The following is a 22,826-nucleotide window of genomic DNA, read 5'->3' on the forward strand; positions in this document are numbered from 1 at the left end:
TAGTGCAGTGCTCCCACTTCTGGATCTGCAATAGCTCTAGCACCACTGCACTGCACTGCACAGGAGAGATGGACCCTGAAACAAATGCGAGGGCTATGCAAAGGAAAGGTCATGGTCTTCTGTATTTCAGTGGGGAAACTGAGGAATGGAGAGCTTGCTGTCTCCCACCAGCAGTGTGTGGTACAGCCATGTCACAACTCATGCCCAGCCCTGGTCTGTCCCAGTCTAACACTTTCTTCCCAGTTCTTCCTGCATTCAATTTGTTAAACTTTTCTATATTTCATGAACTGTAAGTAATGTTGAAATGTTGAAAATATAGCTAGAAAAGCACTTCTATTCATGTTAGGTTTGTGAAATCCTTTCTACCAAAACCGCTCAATTTCTTGCTTTAAACTACTTCATAATTTCCCATTTAAACTTGCATAACTTTGCAATTATAGCAGCTGCTGTGCACAGTCAAGCTATTTTAATAATGAATTTATGTTCTGCTACACAGAAATGAAAGGCAGAAGACTCGAACAGATGGTTTGGACAGCGGCTTATATGGTTCTTGATTTTTGTCCCCTGCATTTAGCACAACTGAAGGCTGCATGTACTCTGAGTTTACAAAACACTTGTCTGCATGCCAGTTTAGGATTTCACACAGCAATTCTACACCCCATTAAAAAAGAAAAAAACCCCAGACTGAACTCCCTCACCTCCCAGCCCCATTTCCTTATAGTTAATTTAATTTCTTTAAATATATAGGAGCAGTTGTAGCTGGGGGCAAGGGAGAGTAAGCAGTCTGGGGGGCAGGGGCCGGACCCTGATGGGGAACATGCATCTCCCACGGGGCTGGGAGAAGGGGGGACAGTCTCCCCAGGCCCCTAAGTAAATCCGTACCTGGCAGTTGGAAATTCCTGGGGATTAAGTTTGAGTTACATACACATTCGAGTGTAATACGTGTTTTCTTACAGTGTTAACACCCAGTGGCAGGGTCCCAAGACAAACTGCCCATGACCACTTCTCTTCTAACAGAAGGCAGGAGTGATGTCCACACCAGTTTTTCTGTCGTGGCGAGGAGGTTAGCGAGGGCTCGACTCTCCCCTTTGCTGGAGCAGGCTGACCTCCTCCGCTGGAGGGTTTCAATCCCTCGCTCTGGCCAAGAGGGAGGCACTGAGTGAGGCTGCAAAGGCCTTGCAGGGGGACAGGCTTTCGGGTACACCCTGCCATCATGTCCCCCACCGCCCAGTTCCCATCCAGAGGTGCCTCTTCACTGCAGGTGATGTTTAGGCACCTTGCAAAGGTCTGAGGGTATCAACAAAAAACTGCCACAGCAGTTAACTTTAGCGTCTAGAGCTCCTACTGTGTCCAGCTTTCAGGCTGTCAGCACAGTGTTGGCAGTTGAAATTCTTTAATTCAGTGTATTCATCTGGCTGCGAACTGCAGTTAGAAGAGGGGTATTCGCCATCCTGCCACCCTCTCCATCCAGGACAAAAAATGCCCACGGCCTGCTGACGTGCCGCAGGGGACAGGGTTAGGCTACATTGCTTCGTTATGTGAAACGACTGGTCACTGAAATGTCCAGTTCTATGGGGCAGATGTCACCTGGCGGATTGAAATCACCTGGGTGGGGCTGGATGGGTCAGCTGGAGGGAAATCTGGGAGGTTATAAAAAGGCTAAAGGAAGAGCAGACATCTTGGGCCCTGGGTCCCTGCTGGCCTGTGAGCTCACAGATCATGCCTCCTGGGTACTGGCCCCCTCAGAGGATCTCTACTCTTCAATTAGAGACCAACGGTGCTTTTGGAAACTACAGAACGACTGGCAAGCTCACGGCTGTTGTCTGCTTCTGAGAAGTCCGATTTATAAATCCAAAAGGCTGAAGGTTTGAAGGTGAGCTGAGGTAACGAGTGCATCTGAGAAGCTAAAGGGTTTGTTTTGGTGTTGAGGGGTGACCTGTGTGTTCCAGTTTTTGGGAAGGGATGGCACCTCTGTCTGTCCCTCATGCACGCTAAAGAGACTTCGCACTGAAAAGACCTGTGCACAGAAAAGGCCAGAATTCAGGGCTGGAGCCAGGGGCTGGCCGCCTCTTCAGAAACAAAGGCTAGGTGTGTGAAGCAAATTGCAAAATCTCTTTTGATACAACTGAGCTGCTAAAACATCCCCCCTTAAAACACCAGTCGAAGCAAAAAGAAATCCAGCCTGGTTATTGATGACCATATAAACAATTAATATATAAATCTGATGAGGTTTTTCCAAATGTTATTCTGAGGGAACGTACACGGCAGAAGCCAGCACTGAAAGGACTGCACCTTCTGTGGTGCAGCTAGAAGTCTGCAGAGGCTTTCATGACAATGGTTCCCAAAGGCCTGAGTCAGGATCTGCAGTTTAGTTTGTACATGGATAAATTTTCTCTTCAGAGAATGAGAAGGGCTGTGTTGACTCTGCTACCACAGTCTGGGGACACAGAGCAGGTGGAGCCAGGCCCTGAGGCACTTCTTGCTGGGATGCTCAGGGCTTCCCATCCTCCTGCCTGGGCTCTGTCCTACGCTGTAAAGCTGAAGCATGCTAAGGGATTATTAGTAAATGGAAAAGCTGCTAGGACATTATTCTAGGGTTTTTTCTTCAGGGATGGGTGAAGGTCAGAGACAAAAGTGTCTTCAATCTCAGCCTCCTCCTACTTTCTTGAGAGTCTCTTGACTCCTTTTGAGAAGAAAAAGCCATGCTGGACTGCTGCGGCAGGGAAGGTGTGAGGAGCAAGGACCACTGTATGTGACTGTTGTGGTGTGCATGCTGCTATGATTGTTGGGGGTGTTTTTAACCTCACTGATACTGCATCGTGGAGCAATATTAGATGGGATTTGAACTGCTTTCCAGTGTGGTTCACAGGCCCAAATGAGAAACCCGATGTGGGTGGGAGCTACGGGACATATGTTGTGTCTTAGTCTGCCTTTGCAGAGGGGTGGTCCCGCATGGTAAGCGAGGAACTATGCTTCTCACCTGGCTAGCGCAGCCCTGGATCGGATCCATGCCACGGATAACACAAGGCCAGGATCTATCACTAGGGCAAGTGCATCTTCTGTTGTACGCAATTTCCCTGTGAACAGATGGCTGTGTTGGCTGCAAACCATCCGTTATATAAAAATCAAAAATTATGCTGCAATGAAATAAAGCTACTCAGCTGTGTTGCTGAATGGATTTCAAACACTGACCAAGGATCCTTTAATTTTAATAGTGTACATTTTGCTCTCCAGCCACTGCAGAAAGGCAATCTATTTGCAAGGGAAGTACATATGCCGGTGTGATGGCATAAACAAGCCTACGTCTTCAGTATTTGTACTAAAGAGAATAAATTCCTGGTACTTCCTAATAAGCCAGTTTCTTCAAGTACCACTATATATACGTTCAACAACGAACTACTGCTTCCAGTGCTTACTCCTGTATACTAAAACAACATGACTTTACACATTTGAAAAAATTACTTATGCATTTAAGTCTAGTTGACAAATACCCTATACAAGGCATCAATTGGAAAACAAAATACAGATTTCTGGCTAAACTGTCCCAATTTATTCATTATTAGAGTTGGATTTGTTAATACTCCTGTCACATCTTGCATGATGCTTCACATAATCTGTACTCCAAGAGCTTATTTTTAATCCTTTTCTGACGTACAGTGTAATACAGAATCAAATCACACACAGCACTTCAATTGTGCTTTAATCACCGAGGAACTCGGAGATGAAACACGCACATGCTGAGTGTAATGAATTACACTGAGTGCGAGTAGGAACACCGCTCACTCCATGAGTGAGTAAAAAAGGTCATTTTTGGGTATCTTTTCTTTGCACAGAGAATAAGATGTAGTTTGTATTAGGCTCTCAGTCCGATTCTGTTTTTTTAAGGAACCATAGCACTAAACTGTATGCCCAACTGACACTGTCTTTGGGCACAAATGTGACCTATTGCACAAGTGACAGACTTGCCTTGCTTGGATATGAGACGTGTCTGAGTAAGGACAAAATAAACTTGTGCAAGGATTTAGCCTTGTTCTTTGACTCAGGGCTGAGCACAATCTTTTTCTGAGTAATGTGGTTGTACGGAAGGACTGGTTTTTTTAGTCATGTTTAGTCACTGAGACTGTCTTACATAGGACCAGATTTTGTACCTGAATGTAAAACAGTAGCTCTTATGAACATCTATCTCCAGTAGATTTATGCACAGACATCCTGGAATGATATTTATAATATTTAGAGGTCTTTCAACCAGTACCATTTAACTTCTGTTAACTAACATTAAAAATGAACTGCTGCTAGCGCAATCATACGTGGCTACTAAGTATCATCACCAGAAAGACTCTGCAGAAAAAGTTTTGCGCTTTATAACTGTTTTATGCACAAAATAGTACTTAGTAGATGGCCTGAGTACAACCATGATAAACACAGAAGGCTGACTATAACCTCTCCTGTTATATGCTCTCAGGAGTGATTTTGGTTAAAGGGTTATTTCCCTTGACAGATCATATGTACACGACTACAAATGCAAATAATGCTTTGAAAGCAAACGGATTACATTTGTGTGTAGTTCTCATAGGTATAAATTCAAAATACATATGATTATTATACATATGATCTTTCAGTCTAGAAATTTTGGCATTTCAACGTTAATGGAGCTAAGCTTATAGTGCTAAAAATACGGATTAAAAGTAATACAGTAAATTCCCCATTAAGGTATTTTCTTTTCTTCCCCCCCCACCACATCATAGCCCGCACTTGTGTTCTAAGAAACTCATTTTAGGAACAAATCCTTTTCGAACGCATCAATAAAGAGCAGCTAGAGCTATATGTTGCCCACTTCTGGAAATTCTACTTCACACTTTTTGCTTAGCTAAAAACTTTGCAAATGAGCATTTTGCATTGAAAACTTCTAATTAAACTTCTGAAGAATTTGTAAAAGAACATCTAAAACTACTGGTGAGGACTGATAAAAGAGAATGCCACCTTCTGCTGAAGTAAAACTGTATTTAGAAGGAGCTTGTGATTCTCATAAAACTTTTAATAGGAAGAAGTGAATCAAATTGGTTAATTACCATTTTATGGTTGGTAAAAGGGCAATTTACATGCCATCCATTTCTAAACTTCTAAATGTCTCCGGTGCTTTTAATTAAAGCTGCCATCTAGAAACTACTAAAGCAATTTTATGCAATTAGTTATTTATAGGTTACCATAATACACCACTCAAAATATGATTCAAGTGATTTGCATTCTGTTGCTCTGTGATCTTTGTCATCTTTACTTCATTACTGTCTCAGTACTAGCGGCAAAATATTCAGCAGGTCTTTGTCAGCTGGAACACGACTTCAGTACTTGCACTTGAGTGTTGTTCTCCTTAGATGCATAACACTAGCGTTGGAGCAAACAGCATTTCTAACTACTGACTGTGAATGAAAATGTCCTGCTTCCAGTCTGAGATATGATTACTGGGGTCATGCTTACTGCTGACAATGGTTAGCAGAAAAGTGAATAACTTACGCATTCAGATGAAGGTTGGATGAAATTTAGGAAAACTTGCTGTCCAAAAAGTTTACCTTAAATGTTCTACAAGATTCCCAGACTTCTGAAATCATAGGTAGCTAAGACTACTGAAGAGAAAAATAAGGAATAAATTTTGCTGAATCAAAAATGGCATGAGATGCTGGTTCTATGAGGCATACATGACAATGATTTGAGGCTGCAAATCTCCTTGGTTTGCCTATTTCTTACTTTATATACTGCTAATGAAACACCTCATCCCATTCTGCTTTCCTTTTTGAATTATATAGAAGCGTTGAAAAGGTCTTAGGAATGTACAGAATAGCAAAGATTGCTGAATAAATAGTATTGATCATTACCTATGACCAATAGTATGATCATTACTTACCATGGGGTCTTGTTTTCATAAAAGGCTGTATTAGGAATTTGGTCTGCATCCTACTGAAGGTAACAGGAATCTTGTAGCTGAGCAGAAGCAGGCCCTAAACAGGCTACTGTCATTTGACAAACGTAAAGGTTTAATCTGAGCAGTTGTTCTTACAGCTTTATTTACTTTAGAAAGTATTGCTGCAGATGGTGAGCAACAAGACTGATTATTTCAGGATGTAAGCTACTGGGGCAAACACATTTTCAAAACCATGTTTTTTTTTTTAGTAGTATTTCCTTAGTAATTTCAAGCAAAATGAATAAAACTACACTGCAGAACCGATTTTTAATTTAAATTTTCATTTGTGTTGCTAGTTCATGGCCATGGGTCTGAGTGAAAAAGGTTCTTTGCTACAGCTGTGTATAAGGTGTTTTTATGCGTGGGATTTAGAACTCACTCCAACCTTCTACATTTCCCTCGTGCTTACTTTGAGGTCGCTGCATCTGTAGTGAGGTCACTGCACTGCATCCAAATACTCTGTACTCAGTGTGCAGTTTTTAATTTCTTGAGGCATTGACCGTACACACAGCTTGCGCAGACAGTGTGTGCATCTATCTTCTAGTTCTAGAAACTGGTCTGGACCCAGGAGTCAAAAAGCAGACACTGCAGGACCTTAGATGCTTAAATCTTTGGATTTAGTGCTTGGGCTTCCAAATGTTGTAAATCACTTCTGACACTTAGGGTTCAACCATTGGAGGGACTTACTGTTTTCACAAAAGTTACTTAGTTTGTGTTTCCACCACAGCTGTCCTGTGTGAATGCTCTAAGGCAGTCACAAATACAAGGTAATTGAAATCAGGTATTAATCTAAGACATTTAGTATGCTGACTGGGAAACACTGTAGCTCAGCAAAAATGTGGTAACTCTCTCAGCCTCTCACTGCCTCTGTCAATTAAGCTTGGAAAGTCAAATCTATTTACATGTCTAAAACCCACTGATTTCAGAAGGGCAGGCTAGGTAAGTGTTTAATGTCTTTGATCCAGGCATTGGCTTTGCAGTGCTAAGTAGAACAACTCCCAGGTATTTCTATTAATTTTAGTGCTTTTTACTGCTCCAATACTCGGTGACTAATCTAGTTAAAATCAGGACACTATCCCTTAGCGCCTTATTATAAATACTAATCCAGATTGTTTAAATGCTAGTGTTGGTGACTAGATGTGCCATAAATACTTTTTATCAAAAAATCCCCAAACCCCAAACAGAATTCCCCACCCCAAAATTAAAATCTGTTACTTGGTAAAGTTTAAGTGATTGGAATTCAGTCAATGATTAATATCTTGCGTAGTTACTTCTTCATTTTCAATATCTTCTTGTGTAATAAATGTGTTCAGCTTGTCACTGATCTTACTTTATGTCCCCACCTTGTATCATTTCACATTCTGCTTAAGTACCTGGTCATCTATTACATGACTCATTAGTCTGAGATCTCTACAGAATTAAAGAAAGTTGCAGTAAAAATAATATATTGAAGTTCAAATTTCAACTACATCACCCATGCATGTTTAAAAGCATCTTTCAAAGTCAGCTCAACATACAATAGTGCAAGATTAATGTTCACTGAGCCCCATCTCTAGTCCTTCACAGAGAAGTGAGAACAGACTGAACAAAGCTATGTGTGTTTGCTAACTGCAAAATAAAAGCTGTGGAAAGCAGATCAAATCATAATTGATTAGTGTGACTTCATGATGTTTTCCTGTCTGGAATTTAATTCCTGGTCACTAGGCAAAGGCAGTCTTGCCAAATAAAGGTAATGAGAAATATAAGTTGATGAAAGACCTAAAACATTAAATAAAAATCTGGGACTCTCCCAAAACCTACCTGCATGCCCACTGAAGTAGAAAAATCGTTTTGAGTTCAAAAAAGTTAAAACAGCATTTGAAGCAACTTTCATTCAGAAAAGTAAGAAAGAAAGAGTATTTGAATTTCCACTTATTAACATACTTCTGAGGATGTTACCAAACAGGATTAAGTTTCACAAGTGTTACACAGTAGGTATTTCTTATGAATTTTGCAAATGGATCAACTGAGTCATAGATAAGCCCTTATTCAGAGTCACAAGCAGCCGGTAGCAAAAATGAGAATGCAACTTTTGAGCTGTAACTAACCAAGGTCAGACAGCCACTAAACAAGTTCCTAGATATTACCCTTCTACCAAGTGAGAGGTAAATTTATTTTTCATTTATAACAGGAAAAAAAGGAATACGCAGGACAAAAATAAGAAGGCAAATGGGAAAAAAAAAAGCCAAAAATCTTTCTATATCAGCTTAAAAAATAAATGCTAATCTTGTCTGGCCATTGAGTAATGCAAGTGGTTATATTTAATAATCTCTTGGCAATTACTCTGTCTTTATCTGCCTTATCAGGTACCTATTTTTGCACTGTAAAAATCTCAGAGATGAGAAATTAAAAGCAATTCATTTATTTCTGTGGTCAAATACATAACATCGTGTTGCTTTGTGTGCAAGTATTTTTAAACATGGATAAATTTTTTGTCCGTGTTTCCTGCCTCCTAGAAGAAATATTTTCTGATGTTATTTCAGTAGAAATGTGACGTCTTCTGACTTGACAATTATTCCAATAACAAGCAAAATAAGTGATCCAAAAGAATCTCTAAAACTGTATTTAAGTATGTGAGACTTTTAGGTTTCTTAATAAATAATTGATCTATGGGTACCAGGCAAGTACTTCCTACTACTTTCCAAGGTTATTCAACCTCTTACAGTTTAGAGGAAAACAAGGACATGCATTTATAAGGTCATTATGATAATACACAGCTAATTGTTCATACTGTGCTGGTGACTACAGGTTGATGCTGCATTTTGTTAGGCCCTGTACAAAAAGGGAATGTGGCAGTCCATAGTCCCTTGAGATTAAAATCCCAAACCCAAAACATAACAAGTCTGACAGTTTCAAACTGATGTAATTTAGACTAGATGCATAAATCAAAAGCAGCTGGGAGCCATGACCTGAATTTGCCAATATGTATAGCCATTGCCTGCTAACAGTTAATTTTTTAATATTTGCTGGCTGCCCCAGAACTCATGAATTGTACTTTTATTCGTCTTAATTTCTTTATGACCTTCTGTTAAGGAAGCCAGCTGTGCACGGGTATTTTTAAAGCAAATAGCGTATTACAAATTTTCACCAACATACTTCCCCAATAAGAAAATAAGATGGAACAACTAATTGCATTGTAATTAGATATAACCAGTTGTAATCAGCAATAAAACATTGATCATTTTCCTGCTAAAGGATCTAAAAACCTTTGTTTTCTACTATTTTTAGAATTGATTCATTACATTAATTAGCTGCCTGAAGATTAACATTTATTTGTACTTACCTCACACTTACCTTCTATCATTAAAGACATGTTAAAGTCACTCTATAATTACAATGTGTCTCTTGCTAAGCCTTAAACCAGGATTATTTGCTTGTCTTAGAGACGTTTCTGCCCGGATATACATTCTAATTTCCTACTGATATACAGCCTTCCCTTATTAGTTCACAAAAAATAACCAAAACCCTTCCTTAGAGCTAGTCATTAGGAGGGAGCGGTGTGCTAGAGGGGGAGCATGCTAAAAGCCCCCTCAGGGCTCTGCCACGGGAGCTGCTGAGTACCCTTTGTTCCTGGGATTTCAGTGGGAATTGAGGGTGCTCACCTGCTTTAGAGCACCAAATCCAGAGACTTTATCACAGTTCTAATGCACACTGCAAGGGGATTAATTGTGGCGCTGGTGGGGATTCAAGGCTTCACACGCATTTTGGCTGTGACAATGCAGGATGTACTCTGACAGGAGGGCTGCAGCAAAATGCTTATTTCACGTGCAGTAGGTGAGATGCTCATATTTTGCAGAGTGCATGTAACGAGGAAAGACAAACTAGAGTTCCAAATAAACTTGATTTTGTTGGCTGATTTGAACAGCCCTGACTTAATGTGTATGAGTAAACTCCATTAACATTACAAGAATCACCTGAATGCATAAAATACAAAAAAAATGACTTTGCAACCATATTATTTGCTTAAAAGTTAAATATAATTAAATGCTGCCACCTTGCTATAGAAAGGTAATGAAAGAGGAGTGCTGCCACACAAGGAAAGCGTATTTCAGAGGACGCTAGCTGGAGCCTGCTGCTCACGCTACTCCCTCATAAAAAACTGGTTGTATTAAAAACAGGAATGAGCTTTATGAAATTATTTGGCTTGCTTATAGTTGGTTAAATCATCACCTCAGACCCATTTCTGTACATCCAGTTGCATCTGAGTTTCTAAATAATGGAAGGAAATGACAGATGACTAACACCAAGTACTTCAGATATGCTCTTTTCTTACCTCTTGGACTGTTGAGAGATGCCTCGGATGCCTTCCCGCCGTCTCCACAGTGACTCTGGTCAAACGGAAGGCACTGATCACCTGTTCCTGCCACCACGTCTGCATTTTTGGCCAGATCCTTTGTTTCAATGAGAGATTTTGCTTTGTAGACTTTTCTGGTGTTGGTATCTGACAAGTAAAGGGATTCTGACACTGGATCAATGGCCAAGTAATATTTATGTGCAGGGCTTGTACTAAAACAGAAGAGAAGAGCATCAAAGTTAAATTGTTTTCTCTTTTTAATCTCTGTTCATGGTAGCATAACACTTCTGAAGACATCTGTTCAATGATTTGGAGATGACAGAGGCGTAAGTGAGAACAGCTTTAATGTAGCTCATGCAAGCACCACTGCTGAGAAGGAAGGAACTAGTACTAGCTGCAGAGCCTGACCAGCCAGCTACGTACCAGGTAGCGAGCTTATGCGGAGAGTGGTATTGGTGGAGTTAGTCTGTCCATTAGTACCAAGCCACCCAGTTTAAAGCTAACTGCAGTGTCTTCAGCTTAGTTATAATTATTATTATCAAAAGCAAGGTCGTTTTTCTATGCCTGCTAAGCCCTAGTACTCTTGGCACTGAAAACAAATCTACGACTAGCAGCGAAGTGAATCACAGACTGCTCTGCACGGGCACAAATACCCACTCTTGGTTATTTTCATCTGTTTCTAAACCTTAGGAAATATGAAGGTGTGAAATATGGTGCCTTAATTCATGCCGACTATATTGTCAGGAGCAAGGCAGAAGGCCAAGTACTGTCAGTGCAACTAGGCATGAATTAATGCACTGTAATTCATGCACTGAAGTGCCTTATTGAGATCATAAAATGTTATTTAAAAATATTTACATATGTTAATTAAATGGTGAAGATCATAAATTCTAATTGGAGAACTGGGCTGCATCTTATTAACCAGTAAGCCTTTTTGTTTCTTTTTGACTGGAAAGTTAATTTCCAGTTTGAGGAAACTGTCTAAGCACATGGCACACTATGCCTGGTGCGACTGCAGTGTAGTCCCCATTATAAAATAAAATCAAAATCCAGATAGGTGTAGATCCTTTAAATCACACAGTTGGTTACTGAAATGGTGGGAGACAGGCACAGGCAGAGTGGTGGCCAATGCCTGGTAGCATGTTTTGGTGCTCAGACAGTATTTTTACCACTGCCATGTTTCTCCGGGGGGAGGAGGAGGTTTCTGACACTGACCTGCCCGCATCCCCTGTAACTCTACACGGGACTTTCTGCAGATTAAAAAAATTGTCAAATTTTTTTTTTTTTTTTGTTAAAGAGACATTTTATTAACATTGGTACAATTAACTAACACTTAAGATTACTGCAACAAAGTTGGGAAATGAGTTACTCCTCTCAGCTTTGTCAGTTCTGTTTGTGGTGGGTTTGACAACGCTCAGCGTATAGCTCCTTCTGCAGGGCCGGGTTTTCAAGCCACAACAAACCAGGAAAGGAATAATCTAGATAAAATAGAACTGAAGAACTGGCAGAAGCTCCAGGACAGATATGTAATGTCTGAGATGATACTGACTTATTTTACTGATTCGATTTCAGGTTGTTGGAGCCTCTTTAAATATGAAGTTTTTGTTTGGCTGAGGCAGATACTAAGCTTTATGAATCATCTATTGGACAGTTCTACCTCACTGAGCAACGTGGCAAAACAACGTAAAAACTACCTACCAATATCTTTTATTTTAGCAATCTACTGAGTACTCTATATACTACTAAGAAACTTCTAACAGATGATCAGCTGAAATCTTATTTCCATTTATAAGTGATAAGGCTAATGCTGTACCATGATAAATGTGATAGAGCTTGGGCCAATTTCTCTCAGTTCTCATTCTCCATCCAAAAAGGGACAGAAACTACTCAGCATCTGTGAGGACTGGGCCACAAGCTAGACTAGCTTAAAGCTGACCTTAGTCATAAACATCTGTAAAAGGCAGAAGGCGGAAATATAAGGAAAGAGATATTCCCACAGTTGGGGAACAATGTGAAACCCAGTCCAAGGAAACATAGGGAACGAGAGGACAGTGGTATGATGAAACATGAGTAAAAGGATCAGCTAAAAGCAATTAATGCCGAATTATGTATCAGCAGTATGATAAAATTTTGTTTGTTGATAATATCAAGAATCATTTGTGCTCTCTGCAGTAAGCTCAGAAGAGACTGGCCAGCCAAAAGATGACTTCTTAATGAAATACTTCTGTGGAAAAAGTTGCAAGGAGAATTCTAAATGTTAAATAAACATATAGTTCATCATGCAGAAACTGCAGAGAATCAGGGGTCATTATATACTCTCCTTGTAGACGCATTTTCTGCCATCCTTGTCATTCCATTTAATAGACCTGCTGTTAGAAAACTCCTGATGTTTATGCTTACAGCCTTGCATACTAAAATGTTTAAATTTGAAGAGTATTAGTAAAAAGTGGAACAACATCAAATACTTGCTATCTTTGCAGAAGTTTGCAATCAAATCTAAATCTGAGTTTATTTACATTAGCCTATTAAAATCTATATCAAGTAGACTAGGTTTTACAATTAATCTTTCCAGAACAAGTTCTTACTATCCTGTAGTAAAGTTTTTCCCTGTAACCTCAAAGCCTAGTTTCCATTTTTACCAGTTATTCAAGAGCTTTGTTATTTCTTATTAAAATCTTGATGACAAGAAAAACAAATGGGATAAGTTGTTTTTAAACAGTCAAAATAAGATCAATGGCCTTTCTCTGTTTACCGGTCTCCAAACTCTATCCCTTTTTACACAGTATTTTCATTGTCCCAGTAAAAAGAACGCTTTTCCTCTGCTCTTTTGGAGACTAAAAGTTGTGTTGAGGAACTGGATTTTGAAGCCTTTTCCTGCTTGGACTGTCGTGAGCCTCTGACACCTTTTAATTGTTGCTTCTACACGTTTCTTTGAGCATCCTAGAAATTTCCACCATGATTATGGCCTTTACAGCCTCAAAAGATTGGCGTACAGTGGGCCTGCTGAGTACTCCCCCATAACCTCAAAGACTACATTAACTTCAAGTGATTTCCTCCAATTTTCCACAGATTTCACTTGGACAAAATACTGACAGAGGCAATTATTACTGTAATTAATAGGGATGGGGTACTTGAGTATTGCCACAACTTGATTTAATTAAGGTTTAAGTTCATCTCCAGAAACTAGTACTAGTGAGCAGGTATTAAAAAAATTCCACTCTACAAAACAAACTCCTGAATTTAAAACCTGATTCATGTTCTGAATGCATCACAGAGTAAGTTCAATTTGCTTCTCTTCTTTAGTTTACAAAGATACTGGTCAGTTTAGCAGGAAGGCAAATGGAAACAATCCTTCAGTTAAAAAAATAGAACCTTGCACTTACCAAGTAGGAATTATTCTTTCTTTTTAAGTTTTCATTTTAAAATATGAGATGTGACATCGTCTGTAGTAGGCTGGCAAATAATCTATAGTATTCAATAGCATTCTTGTGGCTAAAGCCAGCAATTCCAACCAGTACTCTCATCCTGCAAACACATGTTCAGTCCACACTCCGCTTCCTACTATGCCATGAAGTTCTCAGCTTAGGTTGTACTAGTGCTGGTTTATTTATCTCATTTAAGTACTGAAATGCTAAGAAGTTTGTTTCTCAGGATACAGAGTGCCTTGGTGCCTTGCTATCTCTTTCTAGCTTGCAACGTCATTTCTGCAGCTGGATTGTTATAACCGAATCCCTCGCCGTCTGTCCCAAAAGCCTAATGTACAACGTTCACTCTTTTAAAGAAATCCCTACATTGCAATGCCAAAATGCTAACTGGTAAGGGGGGAAGCCACTTGCTTTTGCTTTAGCTGGAGAAGCAAGGACTGAGCTGTGACACAGCGTCCTCAGTTCTGGGGCCTGCTGTGCACCCTCTGTGGCAGATTTTAAAGTTCGTAGTATCCTAGAACTGCTAAAGCACAGCTTTCTCGTGTGACTCTGAAGCCTTTTTTATTATTTCTTTGTTGCTAAAACTCCAGTTTCCTTGGCTGGCTATAGCTATGAAACGCATTCGCAGCTTTTGGCTTTAAACCTCTCCATCTCTGCTTGCTGATTTTTAGAGGGTGACTTCATCCCTTCAAAGGGAACAAATCTAACCTTCTTTACTACAAACGATGGTGAATTTGATTAACATTTATATTTATTAAATTCAGAGTGTTTCTCTGTATCCAGACTTCTAAAACGACTTTTGTAAGACTGTTTCCTTGAACATGGTTCACATATTATTGTGACTGTGTTTTACTTACCTGTGTCTTGTGTCTCTATTCCTAGTAAGACAGGTAAGTTCAGGTTTAAAAAGAAGAAAAAGACAAGAAACGTTAGTCCTTAATAAAACAGTGTTCTTTGCCTGACAGCTCACAGAGCTGTATTCCGATAACAAAACACTGTTCATCCTGTTACTCGGTATTACTTCTTTCTCTCAAACTGCTTCCTTTCCACTGCCTGCACATTGTCAAGTCAATTGTGAACAATCAGCACACAACATCACCACCAGCAATGCTAGCTAGTTGGAGATTCATGGGTGTTAAGTAAGAGAAATTTAGTGTATCAGTGTCCGAAATCCTTCCTGCCTTCTGCTTTGGCCCTGAAAGGGAATGGGAGTCATAATTACAGGGGAGTCGTTAATGGTGGCACAGGCCCAGCCTGCGACATGTCAGTCTGCAATGCCAGGTTTGCTCTTGTCTGCTTGAAGTCAGTCATATCCTCTGTTACAGATGAGGAACAATTTAATTGTATTAATTTGAAACAAGGTAAGTCTATCTTCAGCCATAATGCTGTGACCTGACATGATACTGCACATATTTGCTATTGAATTATGGGGTTTTCTTCAAAAATACACTTCATGGAATATTTTGACTTCTTTTGAGAAAATGTGTGAAAAATCTCACAGGAACAAGAATTAGCTCTATTAATTCTGCACTTTGTAGAAATAAATTAAGCAAAACCTGTTCTAAAGGCCGCTTAAGATGCCCTTTTTAACCTATGACTTTAAAGTAAGCGTAAGTTTTCTGATGAGTTTGTTCGACAGTCGATGAGACATATGCTCACAAGGTAACTAAATGTGGCTGCTGCTTTAAGTCACAAGCGAAAAAAGGCTCACCGCAGTTTTCACAGGCATATCACTGCCAGAATAATGAACACCCAGTCAGAGAAAGCTAATTATTTTTTTACCTTAATTCTAATATGCCAATTGAGTTTCCAGAGGGAAAGATCCGTCTGACAAAATTGAAGTCACCAATATACACACTACCATCAGGCCCAGAAGCAAGAGCAACCGGGGCAAAGAGTTTGCTGTTGAGCGCAAGACTGTTGCAGTTGGAGCAAGAGACACTTCTCTGGTGTCCGTTGCCCATCACGGTTGAGATGACTGGCGGCTGCTGGGAAATGAACATGTTTTCACCATTTCCTTTGTGTACAATTCCTAAGGGGGGGGAGGGGGGAGGGGGGGCAGAAAACAGACACAAAAAAAGCAAATGTATAGCATTTAAACTATTCCACAGTTTTGGGTTATGCAGTCCTCTACAAAATCAGATTACCAAAACAGCAACAAACATTGGATCTTTTAAAAACTGTCACAGGGTTCCACTAACCTCTTCCAATTTTGTTCAGTCCCAAGCTTCACCATCACCATTTTGTCAATTAGTGGTTAGCGGCTCTTTTAAAAGCCAACATCATGAGCAGAACTCATGGTTGGTTAATGCTCTAACAAATTGACTGTTAATTGCAGTGTTATCTGATTTCTAGGGGATTACTACTTTAATATTCATTTTATTCATAAATTTTTATTAGGTAGCAGAGGAATTTCTTAGGCAGTTTGAATATTTAATTAAAGGAGATTAATAGCAGCACTACTATGCATTTTTCACAAAAGAGCACTGAGTGGCAGTACAAAATCAATATTCAAATTTAAATGCGAGTCCTGCATGGTATATAAAAATGGTGCCAAGTGCAGCAAAGCCAAGTTAAGAATCAAGGAGTAATTCTGAGGCACAAGTAAATTTCTTACCAGCAAGAATATATTAAGTTCTGCTATAAAGTTTAAAACAACTTTCCAGTGTGTCAGTATTTTAGCACTGCTCTGCAGCATACATTGTTGAAAGTCTTCCCAGTGACTAGCTTGGTGATACCAGAACCAGTACAAACGTGTATTTTATCAAGCTGATAGCTGTACTGCTTATTTTAAATAATAATCTGGTAATATAGTTAAGAAGTACCTTTAAAATGACATGTTATTGTATAATTTTGGCTATTTCTGAATGGAAGACAGGTATTCTTTTAGACCACAGTCCAAAATCTCTTATTTCCCTTGGAAAGCCCCGTGCTTCATCAGAAAAGTGGTACAATTAAAGGAATAAACACAATGGAATATACTTTCTGGAGGACTCTTACACTGTGAAACGGGCATATTCTAGATACTGCAGGAAGTACATGCTGAGACATGTCCGAGTTTCCCCAAAGTATGGCAAATGTATTTATGTACTGTCTCTACCAACTTCTGTTAAACTATTTTTTTGTGGCTATCAGGTAATCTGAAGCTAAAATTCTCCTTGGAAATTACTGAGTGTTGTCATAGCTATTTTGAAGGGAATTATATTTCTAAAAATTTATTTCTGAACAATAGAGGATAGAATACATATATTTGTTTGAACATTGGCTTAAAAAAAAAAGCATCCTGGATGCTTTTACGCCAGTAAAATTAATGGCAATGTCCTCTCTTACACACTGGATAAAAATACTATTAAATGAAGACGCTGCCCTTTGTCTGAAATTAACAATGTAAAGGTAATCTTTCAACTGCCTCATACAAATGCCAGTAAATAATTAGGGCTCTGGAGAATACGTTTTGCTGTCAATAAATGTAAGCATGTGCTTAATTTCAGGCTTTCGAGCTGCTGCTTTAATTTTAGTCAGTGCTGCGTTGCACTGGGGCTGAAATTACCGTAAAGCATAAAGTCTCTGTAAAATTACTCCTCCTTCCCCCAGATAAATAAAAATGGAATCAATACACTTGCCCATCAGAAAAATCCAATTCAAAGAATACTCTGAAAAATCGGTTAATAGCACATTCATTTGCATTCATGAGATATAGGTGTCTTTAAAAGGACTCTATATAGAAGCTGGTATTTATGGTACTTGATTGAGAGACATGCCCTGAAGATCTTCCAAACTGACCAAAACCTTTGTGTTAGAAAACATTAAACTCTAATCATGTCATGAATTAGAAATGATCAAACCTCTAAACTGGAGGGGAAGAAAAAGTGGGAAAAGAACAGTTTAGTATAGCTGAGAACAGGATGTGATCCTTTGTTAACCTAACAGTCATATTGATGCAAAACCGTATGCATTTAAAAAGCCTGAGTTTCCAGTGACACATTGGAACAATATATGTTATTTCACACCTATGCCGCTGGAATCAGACATATTTTTTTTCTTTCTTTTTTTAAAGATACTTACATCTGGCAACAGAACACAGTTTTTACTTGCTGTGGTTTACTGCATGTCAATACTTGCACCTTCACAGCTTAGACTGTGCTATGAAGTGCAATTCTGTAAAATTGCGACTATTTATTTTTACAACTTCTCTGTTGTACTTAGTTTATTTTGTACCATCTCTAAAATGAATCGCCTTTATGGGGAGGGAGGTAAGCATATCCGCCCTGTCCCTGAGTAGGAACGTTGTGCACAGCAGCAGACCGGCTCGAAGACAAGGCTTACTGGCTGAAGTTAGATATAAGCTCTTCAGGACTACTTAACTAACCAAGCAAAGTGCTTCTAGTTTTAGTTTGAAAACAAAATTGAAATTTGCAACAGAGAATTTTTAGAAAGACATAAATGTATTCCAATGCTATTTCTGTAGCTAATCCAGGGACACTGTTTCAAGAACAGATGCAAGTTTCATGCTTCTAAAAGGAGCAGCTCTTCACACATACAGAGGGAATGCTTTAATTAAAAGTGAAAAATCTCAGTATATTCATACTCGAGAAGGCTACTCGTGGTTTTCATTTCACTCACGGTGGCATGGAGATAAGTCTGAAATGCATAATTCTAAGTTTGAATCACATTCTTGTCCTTATTTAAAGTACATTTTATACATCTGAAATGGAAAAGCAGTTCACTAGTTTCTAGATAAGACTAGAAATTTATTTTTAGACTAGACATTATTTTTATCCTTTTGGTTAACACAGTTCATTATTTGTTTTTGTTGCTTTAACACGAGCCTACAGGCTGCTCTGTTAAGTGTGCACTGGCTATGGTATAGTCATTGTTTTTCTGCTCCTAACTGCTTTTCTAGTTCTTATATATGAGCCAGGTGTGCATGCTCAAAGCCCGTTATAATCACAAGGAACATCTGAGACATCACTGAGCTCTGGCTGGGCTTAGTCATCCTCACTGGAGATGATCTCACATGCAAACTGTGAGCAGAAGAGACCCACTGATTTCAAGGCAGACATGCTTATGCCCTCCTCTCCCCGGATTGTGTCTCTGTAAGTAATGGGATACAGATGTTTAGCAGCTTTCCCCCTGACTTCAGCCTTTATCATGCCCAGCACAGCGGGACCATGCGAGGAAGAGGAGCAGGTATAAGAAGCTGCGTGTTCCCCATCCTTGTTACTGGCTTGGGGTAGCGGGCGCAGCCTGGATGATTTCAGAGGAGGTGGCGGGTGGCTGACAGGTAGGTGCTCTCCGGCATTGAGATGGGGCCAGGAAGCAATTTGTCACCACACTCCCGGTGCTCAGGAAAGCAATGATTTAACCCCGCTCAGATTATAATTGTACACTTCACAAAATCTCAGAACATGTTAGTGCCTATGGGGTGAATTATAGTAGTAACCACTGCAGTTAGCAGATAGTCATATAAATTGGAGTTACTGCCAGCAATTTAGTCTTGAAATTAAACTATGCAAGTGGTAAATTGGCACTAAGGAGTAGACTATGGGGCTCACAGTTGGGGGCTGAGCTGACTGAGGTCAGATTTCTCTTTGTGTTAAATGTCAATAGCTGGCATTTAAAAGAGACAATCTATACAAACCAGTAAGACAGGGTATGAAAGAACTGCTGTTTAAAATGTCAAACTATTTTAAATCAAAACAGAAATCCAGATAATTTACAAACTAAATCTGACCTTTTGTATTTGGAATATTTATACCGTAGTTGCACATTCAACAATAGAACTTGTAAAAACCTGACAGCCATACATCTGTGCATGAATCTTCATTACAGAAGTTTGTAGATGGAAATAGATTTTTAGTGGACAGACTCTCAGCTGGAGCAAATCGAGAGAACTTTACTGAATCCAACACTCTGTTGATTTATAAGTGCTGAAATCTGACCCCAAGCTTCTCTTCCCCTGGCCAGTGAGATTTCTGTGTATTGGCAAAACCATATTTTTCTAGTTACCATAATTTATCTACAAGTATTGTTTTAATAATTTAATCCCACTAATTCCCAATTATAGATGTTAAGGGAGGAAAAGAAAAACCCCCGGGAATAAAATAAGAGCAATGAGACAGATTCAAGTCTCCATGCTTGAAGAATCTCTATGCAGGGTTAATGTTATGACACCAAAAGCATTTACAGGTTTTTTTTCCTAATGCTTCGAAAGGTGCCATATTGCTTGTCCTTAAGAGTACCTTACTGTGCTTCTCCACAGAGTGGGCAGCCACAAAAGCTTCTGCATAGCGGACTGGTAGCGTGGTTTTGGAAGTGCTACCTCTCACTCAGCCGGTCTGTTTTCCTGCACGGTTGTCTCCCTGGTGCTGTGATGCTACCACCCGATGTTAGTCATAGGATGAGTTAGGGGTGTAGACACTTCACTGAGAATAGAGCACACCATAAACTGACCTAAAAGGTGGTACTTCTACGCCAACAGTGTGAGAACGAACCTAAATTAGTATGCCCTTTTTCCATCCAAATGACCGAAATGTGTTAGCGATCACAAGAGTTAGTGATATTGGTGTTTAATACCTTGGAGCCAGAACATTAAAAATATCCTTTCAGATGGCATTTACAGTTCAGTTCTCAATAAATGAGGGTGCACATTCAAACAAAGAGGATTACACATTAGGAAGTGTAATGCTTAAAATCTGAACAATTAATTCCTTTAAAATTTGTATTCTTCTTCTGCATGGCCAGTTAATAAAGGAAGGACTTACCACTTTGTGGATTTAATACATGGTGTTTGTTTATAGACCAGCCTCCCAGATTTGAAGCATCCATTTCAAAGCCTTGAAGGATTACTGTTCTCTTCTCCCACAGAATAAAATCAGGACATGTTTCATATTCATATCCCACCGACACTGCAAACAAATAATTAAATATCTATCAGCCTACCTTTTCCTCTGTGAACTACTAGGTAATTTTTCATTCCAGTTTTGATATTCATCTGTCAAGTAATGATGCCGCTAATTTTCCTCTGCCTGATTGCTATTGTTGAATGGTGTTTTTTTTTAAAAAAGGGTTTTAAGAGATTAGTATGTTATTACAGCTATAGTTACTACTGTTTCAAAGCAGAAAATTTTCTGTTGTATCAGTTATGGATTTCCTAGGAGTATAAATCTCCCCCGGTGACTCCTGACTTGTTTGTTTACTGCATTTCTGCTAATTACCTGAATAACAGCTTAAATAGAAAAAAATCCATGTTAAAACAAACTGGTTTTAATTTGTTTGCTAATTGTAAAAACTGTAGTTAGGCAGAAATGGATTGCCAAGCTGAACATTTCTAGAATTAAGTATTTATCTTAACAGGCTTGCACATCACATGGCCCCCCTCTACAGCTGGCCAAAATACCTACTGAAAATCTTGAATTTCCCTAAGGATGGTGGGTTTTGGGGGTGTGCAAACTGACCAAAAAACCTCCCCTTTAGTACTTCAGTAAAAAAAAAAAAACACTCTTCAAAATTTAATTTTGGTATCTATCTCTAGTATACCAACTTTTTTTTTTTAAAGTTATTTATCTCCTCTAGTTAACCTTTTTAGATTTCAGTGCAACTTATTCATAAAGGAAGAATGTTATTTTCACACCAAATCCCCAAATTTGATCTAGGAAATATTGAGATAATTCAGCCTTTCCAAAATAAAAAATGTCTTTAAAAATATTTTAGTATACAAAATAAAAAAAAAAAATTTAAAAAAGGGTTTTCTGACATTTTCAATTATTTTCTTCTCACTTTTTCTATGTTGCAGCTTTAGGTATATTTTACTTGAACCATAAATAGTTTTAATACCATCTAAATTCCATTACTGGATGCAATGAAAATATTTTGACCAGCTATAGCAGGGAGCATTTGTGTTTGTAAGATAAATGTTTCATGGCAAATTGAAAGCTGTTCCTTACAGCAACTTCACTTAGAGCTGCTTCATCATTTTAGCAGAAAGAATCTGTTTTTTGCAGCTAAACTCTGACTTGTAAAAATCATATCTCCTTAAGTACTGTAAATATTGTATGTTTCAAACATTATAGGTTTCAGTCTGAGGGTCCAGCAGCCACTCTGTCCCATTTTTCTGTTACAGGAGCTCTGATGACTGACAATGTTTGTGGGTAACTCCCTGGGCTGAGTGCCCAACTGTGGGCATGGAGCTTCTTCCAGAACAGCCACATCCTGCGCTGGGATGAGCCATCAAGGTTCAGTAACCGAACACGCTATTTTCTAGGTGTTAATGCAGAGAGAAGATAAAGGGCAGATTTTTCCTATGAAGCAACCTTACACTTGCCACCTACACGTTAGCATGTTTACTCCATTCATGCACTTAAAACGTTCCATCCTGGGTGAGATGTATAGTTGAAAAGAGTAAAGACCTATAATACGAAGTCACTCAGCCTGGCTGAGTGAACCTTGACAGACCTACAGGACAGTTCACCAGCAGCTGTAGGGTACCATGCTGGCATCTGGGTCAAGGGAGGTATAACAATTTACATCATCTGAGAATCTGTGCCAATGGATCCACAGTGGCACGTTTTCCAGGACTGTAGCTAACACTGTTGTCGTGGTTTAACCCCAGCCAGCAACTGAGCCCCACCCAGCCGCTTGCTTGCTCCCCCCCGCTGGGATGGGGGAGAGAATCGGAAGGGTAAAAGTGAGAAAACTCGTGGGTTGAGGTAAAGACACTTTAATAGGGAAAGCAAAAGCTGCGCACGCAAGCAAAGCAAAACAAGGAATTCAGTCACTGCTTCCCACTGGCAGGCAGGTGTTCAGCCATCTCCAGGAAAGCAGGGCTCCATCACTCATAATGGTGACTTGGGAAGACAAACGCCATCACTCCAAACGTCCCCCCCCTTCTTTCTTCTTCCCCCAGCTTTATATGCTGAGCATGACGTCATATGGTATGGAATAGCCCTTTGGTCAGTTGGGGTCAGCTGTCCCAGCCGTGTCCCCTCCCAACTCCTGTGCCCCCCCAGCCTGCTCTCTGGTGGGGTGGGGTGAGGAGCAGAAAAGGCCTTGACTCTGTGTAAGCCCTGCTCAGCAGTAGCGAAAACATCCCTGTGTTATCAACACTGTTTCC

The 22,826-nt window shown here is 39.5% G+C and overlaps 1 protein-coding gene across 1 annotated transcript in view; it reads right to left on the reverse strand.

Moving 5' to 3' along the window:
* The window catches only part of TENM1 (teneurin transmembrane protein 1), a 73,951-nt gene that overhangs the window by 46,679 nt on the left and 4,446 nt on the right, over positions 1-22,826 (reverse strand). The window contains exons 3-6 of the mRNA XM_009582966.1: positions 20,479-20,622; positions 15,497-15,746; positions 14,572-14,592; positions 10,269-10,501 (exon numbers count right to left, since the gene is read on the reverse strand). Coding sequence (XP_009581261.1) covers positions 10,269-10,501; positions 14,572-14,592; positions 15,497-15,746; positions 20,479-20,622 — 648 coding nt within the window. The remainder of the gene's footprint in view (positions 1-10,268; positions 10,502-14,571; positions 14,593-15,496; positions 15,747-20,478; positions 20,623-22,826) is intronic.

The sequence above is a fragment of the Fulmarus glacialis genome, unplaced genomic scaffold, assembly GCF_000690835.1.
Source record: "Fulmarus glacialis isolate BGI_N327 unplaced genomic scaffold, ASM69083v1 scaffold31238, whole genome shotgun sequence".
NCBI classification, from domain to species: domain Eukaryota; kingdom Metazoa; phylum Chordata; class Aves; order Procellariiformes; family Procellariidae; genus Fulmarus; species Fulmarus glacialis.